Source organism: Scatophagus argus, chromosome 2 (genome assembly GCF_020382885.2).
Source record: "Scatophagus argus isolate fScaArg1 chromosome 2, fScaArg1.pri, whole genome shotgun sequence".
NCBI classification, from domain to species: Eukaryota; Metazoa; Chordata; class Actinopteri; family Scatophagidae; genus Scatophagus; species Scatophagus argus.
Genome location: NC_058494.1, coordinates 15886086 through 15894849, shown reverse-complemented (window position 1 = coordinate 15894849; position 8764 = coordinate 15886086). Strand labels below are relative to the sequence as shown.

The following is an 8764-nucleotide window of genomic DNA, read 5'->3' as shown; positions in this document are numbered from 1 at the left end:
CTCTCTTTTTCTGATCTATTTTTAGGAGGCAGGACACTGTGTGAGTGGGGTGGCAGGCCTCCTGACGCCTCGCACTAATAATTCAACTGTTTCACGTAGCAGCGGGAATCTGAAGCGGCAGCCAGCTGTGCACTCCCAGCTGCACCGATCACATGTGGCCGTCTGCTGGAAATACTTAGCTCTTATTAAAAAAGTCTAGAAATCATTTCTATGTGAACTCATATTGTTGGTATATTTTGCATGTCCATGTCCACAAGGCAATGTGATGTGTCATAAAGATTAGAGTGGATTTAACTCACATTTTGTCATTTAAAAAAAAAACAGAACTATTGAAGAAGTTCCTTTCCAATAGTTAGACCTCTGATGTCTTCCTAGCGGAAAACTACAAATTAACTTAATAAAATGAATGCAGTAGAGTAATATCATAAATACAGATACACTATATAGACAAAAGTATCCAGACACAGCTTTTTATGGGGCTGCTTTTCAGCCTCCAGTGCAGGAAAATCTGTGACTGGGAGCAATAAATGACAGTTTATTGCAAACAATGAATGGGTTAACTGTTGTGTTATTTTTCTTAATCTTATCTTATTTCATCTTTCACTGTAACATTTTTATGAACTTGCATTTCCTCTGGCCCTAAACATTTCCATATGTCTTGCTCAAATTCTGATGATTCTTCTGTACTCTTTTGTTTGTAGTTTATAGTTATTTCCTCTCTCACACACACTCACACAGGGAGATAGAGAGGGTCAAAAACACACTTTTCCTTTTTCCAGTGCTGCCCGTTTTGCTAATCTTATCTGACCTAATTCATTTTTCCGCCGGAAACATTCAGATTCATTGACTTGGAATACGCACACTCATAAATAAAACACACACACACATAAGCAGTGTTGACTTCTCAGACTTCCTCTGAGCATGTGTAAACATAAAGGATATAAAGGACTGAATAATGCAGTGTTGTGTGCTTATAGATGATTGTAAGCAGGACTAAATTATCTGAAAATGTGTGCTTGTGTATTAGTGATAATGCAGGGTCCAAGGATCTCTCCCCTCTGGAGCACCAGGATTATTTCAGGAAACAATGCAACGACGTGATCCGGCGTCCCCAAAGAAACCACAGGGGATTATGAGGTCTTTTAGATGGAAAGACTTCACAAACTGGATGAGATAACAATTTGTGGCAGGTCACAGCAAATCCATCAGTCAACATCTATAACATCTAAATGCACATTTTTCATCCTATGAGACATTTGCAAGGATGTGGAAAACAATTTTTATCCTCGTCCAGGCAAGTTTTAATCTTCGTCCAGGCAAGTTTTAGTTTAGTTAAGTTATCTCTTACCAGAATTACTGAATTCTTTGTGTGTCGCAAATGACAAGCGAATTATTGTTTTTTGCTTGTATATGTACACAAATAACTAAACTTTTATTTCAGTACATTTTATTTTATTTTGTTCTACATTCTATATACTCTGTCACTTACATTTCATTATGCAACCTATAGTTTAAAAAACACAAACAAATGACCTTGATGGTGCGGTGGCCTGTAACTGTGGGGGTATTTCCATTTTGATGCAACTTTATACTTCTGAAAGGCAAATATTATACCTTTTACTCCACCACATTTGTCTGACAGCTTTAGTTATTATATATTTAAAATAAAAATTTTACATATCCTTCCTGTCCAGTGAAAACTGTGTATCTCCAAATTTGATGATTTTGATTTTAATTTTTTTCCGATAAACAGCAGGATTAAGTTTTCCTTTGTACCTCCTAAAAGCTAAATTTAAAAAAAGCTGTTTTTTCCGAGCTCATGAGAAGCTGGCTTTTCAGAGGTACATGGTTCTCACAGAACAGCGACACTGCAAATATGCATGTAATATTAAAAACTCTGACATTTTTTGACACAAGTACTTTTAATTTTGATGTTTTAAGAACATTTCATTGACAGGTTTTTAATGCAGGACCTTTACTTCATGTCATGTCATGGAGTATTTGCACAGTGTAGTATTGCTACTTTCACTTAAGTAAAAAATCTAAATATTTTTTCCACAACTAGTGAGAAGAATTGCCATGAATGGATAGAAAAGTGCTTGCTCACGCAGTGGTCGTCAATGTCCAGTGAGACTGCAAGTAAACTGCTGAGGTCATGTGGTGATTTTTGGTTTAAAAAAATCAGTCTTCTGATTCTACACATTTTTCTGTTTGGTGAAAGTATGATTGGTTTTACGCTTCTGTCAGTTTTCTAAGATGAGGGCTGAAAAGAAAACGTTGATGTTTTTCAAGGGGTTACCAGAAAAGGACACTGAAACACCGTCAGGAACCATAAAATAATAATTTGATATGGAAAATGTTGTTAAATTGGGGGGATTTATCTCTGATCATCTGAGAGTTTTACTGCTTCAAATGACAAAGTCTACGAAGATAAAGTCTTCATTTCAAAATCTTTGGATGAACTCTGGCAGCACTATGACCTTTAACCTGTGATGACGGGGTTGCATCAAGTCATCCTTTCATTCTATGGAATCACAAGCCAAAAAGGTTAAAAACTGCTGCTAACCTAAACACAAGACACAATCACGTATAAGAGTTTACTTCCTGTGGCTGGTCTTATGGCTGCGAGACCCAAAAAAACACAATCATTCATATGTGATCAGATTTACTTGGCGAGGACAACCACCGGCCATGTGAATAGTCACGTCCCCACGGCCTTTTGTCGACCCTTCCAACAACACCACCCTTCTCCGTCTGTGAACTCTGTGGCTCTATTCAGCATCACACGACGTCCACCTTTGCTCGCATCAAGATCAAGATCAAGATCACAAGATCATTCCTACAGTTGCTAGAGGGCTTTGTCACTTGACTGTAAGCATTCTCTATGTCACCTTTATGCAACTCATGGAACCACTGATGCTTTAGTTTCTCTTGGGCAGATTGTCTCAAATAGGTTGTTACACTGGGAGGTTTCATTTCCTCTTGTTGTCTGTTCGGGTAATATTGTGCTTGTTAAAATGGGATAAATGTGTAAATAAAATGTTCGAAAGTTCCTCTTCAATATACCCAAATTCAGAAGTAACAGTGCATTAACAGCTCCTTCTGAAACTCCTTGTCTGTCTCCCTTTGTGTCCATGCTGCAGCCTCACAGGCTCCCTTAACTCTCACACATTCAAGGTGGGTAAGTGCGGCCCATTAAAGGTTTCCCCAAGCGAACACAATTACCCCAAGAGACACATTAAAGCAGTGAGCTCCTTTTGGGTGACGTGAGAATGAAATGAAAGAATGAAACAAGGGCAGTCAGTCAGTATGAATAGATGTAATCACTTTATTATTCCTCAGAGGGAGGACTGCACATAGTTCTCTCTAAACAGCACTCCAGTCAGACCTGTAATATTTTTCCCCACTATACATGTAACCAATGGGAGAAACTTTTTTTAAAAAGAAAAAAAAAATCTGACCTTTGTTTTATTAATCATCTTTGGTATGGTGACTGTTCTTACAGTGGGAAATGCCTACAGCTCATGGAAGTCTTATGTAGGTTACATGCCCATTACACCGTGAATGCCATAAGGCTGCACGCACCTCCTCTCCGGAAACAATTACGCAGCATACCATCTCTATGTTTTCTCACTCCTGCATAATCAGAATAAACAGTTCACAAACATGTCATCACTGGTGCCTAATAGAGATAATACATGTGTCAACTGCATACATCTTCGGTGAAACTGGACATTAGGATGAGCTGTTACAGCAGTTGATGAAGTGATTCATGACATGTGGTGTATTTCAAAGGAATCCTTTTTGGGGAAAGAGTTAAATTGAGAAGATCCAAACCGCTCTCTAGCCTTTACAGTAAAAATGTAGCTGGAGCCAGGTTAACTATAACTGTATTTGATTAACAAAACAATATATAACATGTAATTAGTTGGCTTTAGAGAAGCTGGTAGGGTAGCCATTTCCTCCTGCTTCCAGGCTTGATGCTTTGCTAAACTAACTGCGAATAGCAGTAGCTTCAAAACTACTTTACAGAAAAGGGTGGGATGGGTAACCACACACCTCTCAAATCTCATCAGCGCCTTGTGGATTGTTTTAAATGTGAAGATACAACTTTCCAGAGTCATGCTGACTGTGTCCCATGTTTCCAGTCTCTGTACTAAGCTACGAGCTAAGCTGCTGCTGGTTGTCACTGTAATAGATACAGATCAGTCGGCTTTTAGCCTAAACCTATCACCTTTCTCTCTGCAAGAAAGCAAAAAATGCATTTCCTGTAGGAAATATTTCAATCTTGTCACAGTAAAGTGATCGCAACCACCAGCAGAATATCTGCAGCTCAGGATGGAATCATAACTCTTGTTGGCTCCATTAAGGCTTGTGGCTTCTCAAAGCTGCAACACACGTTTCATATTTAACAACAACAAGGAAGTCTCATTAAACAAAAATGAACAGATATTAATATGAAGGAAATTCATCACTGCACAGGCTATGAGACTGCGGATCTCTGCCTAGATTTGTAGTCCCTGCTCCTGCATCAGCCTCACCGCATAGATAATTGTGTTTTTCAGGGTTGTCACCGTAAAAGCTTCTGTGTTCTCACCGGGCAGGGCATCTTTCACAGGAACAACCTTTACAAATTATTTATGTTTGTTTCTTTCAGGAGGGGGGGGGGTGGACAGAGTGCACAGTGCATTCACCAAGATGCACAGCTGACGGGTGCTAATGTGAGTTAGTTACATAATCCCATTTCTAGAGATTCAGTGAAATCCCGACCTCCAGTAACTCTCTGTCCATGGTGAATGGAAGCCTCACAGCAAAAACGTCCATTCTCTCTAGCTAAATGTCAGTGTTTTTCAAGTAGACTAAAATGGGTGGGATATTTCACTTGCTTGCTGCTAATTTTCAACTGAGAGTTCTCTCGAAACAGGCAGCAATGTGAATTTAAGGTGTTTTATCACCCACGTGCATCATAAATTCTAAGCTAATGCTGAGAAACCTGTAAATGAGTCCTGACTTGATTTGAAACTCTGACCACCCCACAGGTGTCTCCTTTGCTTTGGTTGTCATTTATGACTTTTTTTTTTAGAAAATTACAAGACAGAACTGAATTCCTTCTTTTGAGTCTCTTGATTTAACATACAACATAAAAAATGGAAAATCCAGTCAATGTCTCCTGCCTTAATCTTATTGTTGGGCCTCACTTTATTTACGCAGATATGGACTTGTCAATATTATTTGGAAGAGGTAGTCCTAACATAGATTTTACAATGCAACATTTCACCTTACAAAGTCTTTGTCAGGTAAGCATTCATGTGAACCAAAATGAAGCTATAACCCACACACCAGATCCACCTTCAAGTATCCCCAAAAACGACTAATGTCCTAAAGAAAGACGAAAACGACACTACCAAGTGGTTTTTCATACTTATATGGATAATGGGTGTTATTTTGTATCATGTGATCGTGTCATTTTTGTTTGTAAATGTTCGTTTGGTTCACATGGATGTTTGACTGACCTTTGAAAAATATTCACTGTGCTGCAGTGCTTCGTTTTTCCTGTAGCCTACTGCTACACGCTTTGCTGTCTGATTTTGAACATGGGATTTCAGACAGTGAGTCACTTAAATTGGTATCTGTGTCAATCTGTCTTTATCGATACTTTCCTCGGTGTCTGTCACCTGATCCGAGGTTGCCCCTCTGTGATAAAGCACAGTCACCGTTGTGTTCCCGCTGTCTTCACTTCCACCGGTTTTCATGGCACAGGAGACGCCCAGCTTCACGTTCAGCGGGCTCTCCTGCTTCAGGTGTCTGGCCTCGTTGCTCGCCATCACCGTGTCCACCGCCGCGTTCACCGCGGCGCAGCACCTCCGTCCGCGGCAACGCAGCAGGCGCAGGAAGGCGTCTCTGAAGTCCGCATTGAAAGCATAGATGACCGGGTTGAGAGACGAATTGCTCCAGCCGATCCACACGAAGACATCGAAGGTTTTTTCGCTGACACAGTAAGGCCCCCGCAGGGCCCCCGGAGCTTCTGGTCCCGGACAGAAGGGCAGAGCGCAGTTCAGGATAAAGAACGGCAACCAGCAGCAGACAAAAACACCCATAATGATGCTTAGAGTTTTGAGGACTTTGGTCTCCTTTCTGATGGAGACATTGAGGTCCCGCTGTGACTGACTAGAGTGCCGAGAATCGTGATGAAAATGAGACTGATACGAGTTTGTACCAATTTCCGTGCACAGGTGTGGAAATTGTTCAGGTACGTCCGAGCGGCAACTCCGCGCGTGCTCCGCCGCCCGCTCCAAAGAGGATATCATCCGGATCTGCATCTGAGCTATCCGGTAGATACGGGTGTATGTAACAATCATTATGGCTACGGGGATGTAGAAGCTGATGAGGGATGAGGAGATGGCGTATGTGCGGCTCAGACTGGAGTCACAGCTCCCATCAACACTCTTGGCACCAGGCGCCAAATCCTCCGCAGCCGGGTCAGCGATCTCCGGTCGGTGCCAGTTCAGCTGTACGGGAACGAAGGAGATGACCACGGAGACTGTCCAGGTCACGCCGATCATAACAGAGGCCACCTTCTTGTTCATACTTCTCTCATAGCGGAAAGGGCTGGAGATGGCCCAGTATCGGTCCACACTAATGACGCACAGATTGAGGATGGAGGCCGTGGAGCACATGATGTCGCAGGCCAGCCAAGTCTTGCAGAACCTTCCAAATGGCCAGAAACCCGCCACTTCAGCCACAGCTTTCCATGGCATCACCAGCACGGCGACCAAGAGGTCCGACAGAGCCAGGGACACGATGAAGATGTTGGTCACTTTGGCGCGCAGGTGCCGGTAGCGAAAAACGGCTGCGCACACCGTGAAGTTACCTAAAAGTGTCCAAATGATGAGCAGCGCCAGGACGCAGCCCGTTAAAGCTCGATGTGCCGGTAACTCCTCCGGACTGTCAGCTCCTACCAGTGTAAAGCCGATTGTTTTATTCATTTCCTGGTCCTGCGCTCGCCATACGCCAAGTACAAAGTAAAAGCTATACCATCCATTCGTACCATGAACAAAAAACAGAAGAGGAGGAGTCACTCGGAGTGGAGAGAGTCCTGGACTGGTTCGTTCTGTCGCTCTGAGCGCAGAGCAGATTTACTGGGGACCACATGCACCACCAGCTGGTCCTCCCTGTTGACAACACGGCGCAGAGACGCACAGGGTTGAGAGAAGTTTGCCATCTGACAAAAGAAAAAACACGCCGAGTCTTTTTAAGTGATCTCTGTGTTCATTTACTATGATTCACCATTATTGTTTAATCCCCCCCCCTCTTCAGGCTTTTGGTCCCGTTTCTCCTAATTGCCACTCAACAGGCGTGAGTGGTTTGGTCACTGAGTGCCGTCAGCCAGGCGGCATCAGAGTACGATAATGACACATTTTGTTATTTACACAGCACCTTTCAAAACAAAAGTACACAAGCTTTACTGTCTCTGCTTTACATTTCAGCACTATGATTAAATAAAATCAGGCACATAGCAGTAGGAGAACTCGACAAAGAAATAAGATTTAAAAAGGAGTAGAATAAAACAGATAGTAGGTTGATTTGCACTAAAAATAATACACTTAATATTTTGTTTACGATAAAACAAGGGCAACCCCGTTTATCAATATATTCACCTCAGATTAGCTGGATGTAAATGCCACAGTATCTGTAGTGCAGAAAAAGGGAGGCGAACGGTAATTCCAACTGGTGACTAATTTACTCACACATTAGAATCACTAATTTAGACTTACCGTGATGTGACTTGTGTATTGGACATTTATGTTTTGTCAATCATGACAATCCTCATAAACAGCTTGTGATACCGTATTTTGAATTTCAAACTTTCGAACTTTTCTATTTATTTTTAAAAATGGTGATTTTCTCTACCATCCAAGATGGAAAAAATCAGGGAAAAACATCAGTGATGGGAAAACCCTGCATGTCTTTCTAATTTTGTGTCCTTTTGTTCTTGAGTTGTGGAGGAAATTCTTTGGTCTGTTTGGAAAGTTTTATGGGATCTTTGTGTTGACCTGAAAAGCTAAATGAGACGTGAGAGTCTCTGCAGATATATTAACATGTTGTGGTTGCTTTTACGTGACTTTCGCAGGTTGTTTTCCTTGTGAAATATTATCCAAATAAACTTGACTAGAGTCAGCATATGTTTACAGGAATATATATATATATATATATATATATATATATATATATATATATATATATATATATATATATATATATATATATATATATATAGATATAGATATAGATATATATATATATCTTTCACCTCACACATGAAACACAAACATTTTGCATTGAACTTACAAATGTGTGATTTTTCACAAAGGCTCACGAGTTCATGTGAAGTTGGTCGTACATTATTGCACCATGTGGTGTCTTGTGTGCCTTTCTCCCCTAATGAGAAGTCACAATCTCCCTCCTCATCATCATCTTCCTCAGGGGCTTCCAGCAGACAGGTTGTGCACCAGCAGCATAGGATATTGTTTCTGTGTGTGTGTGTCTGTGGTTTAAACTCACAGAAGTCCCCCTTCACCTCTTATTTCCTTGGTGTTGAAATTGGTGTGACAGCCTGATGCACCAATGTGGCCCACGATGGGTTTAGGATCCAGGCAGAGTTTTGGAGGCAGCAACCCTGACGCAGAATGAAGGGTTAGATCCATAGATTTCAGTACCCTCATTAGAGCCAAACTGAAACTCACACTAATCCTATAACAACACT

General features: G+C 41.4%; 1 protein-coding gene across 1 annotated transcript; it reads right to left on the bottom strand.

The window, feature by feature from the left end:
• Positions 1-3308: 3308 nt before the first annotated feature.
• Positions 3309-7468, bottom strand: LOC124072363 (D(1) dopamine receptor-like). The gene has a single exon (XM_046413770.1). The coding sequence runs from the start codon at positions 6984-6986 to the stop codon at positions 5619-5621; it is 1368 nt and encodes a 455-aa protein (XP_046269726.1). The 5' UTR covers positions 6987-7468; the 3' UTR covers positions 3309-5618.
• Between the last annotated feature and the right edge of the window lie 1296 nt (positions 7469-8764).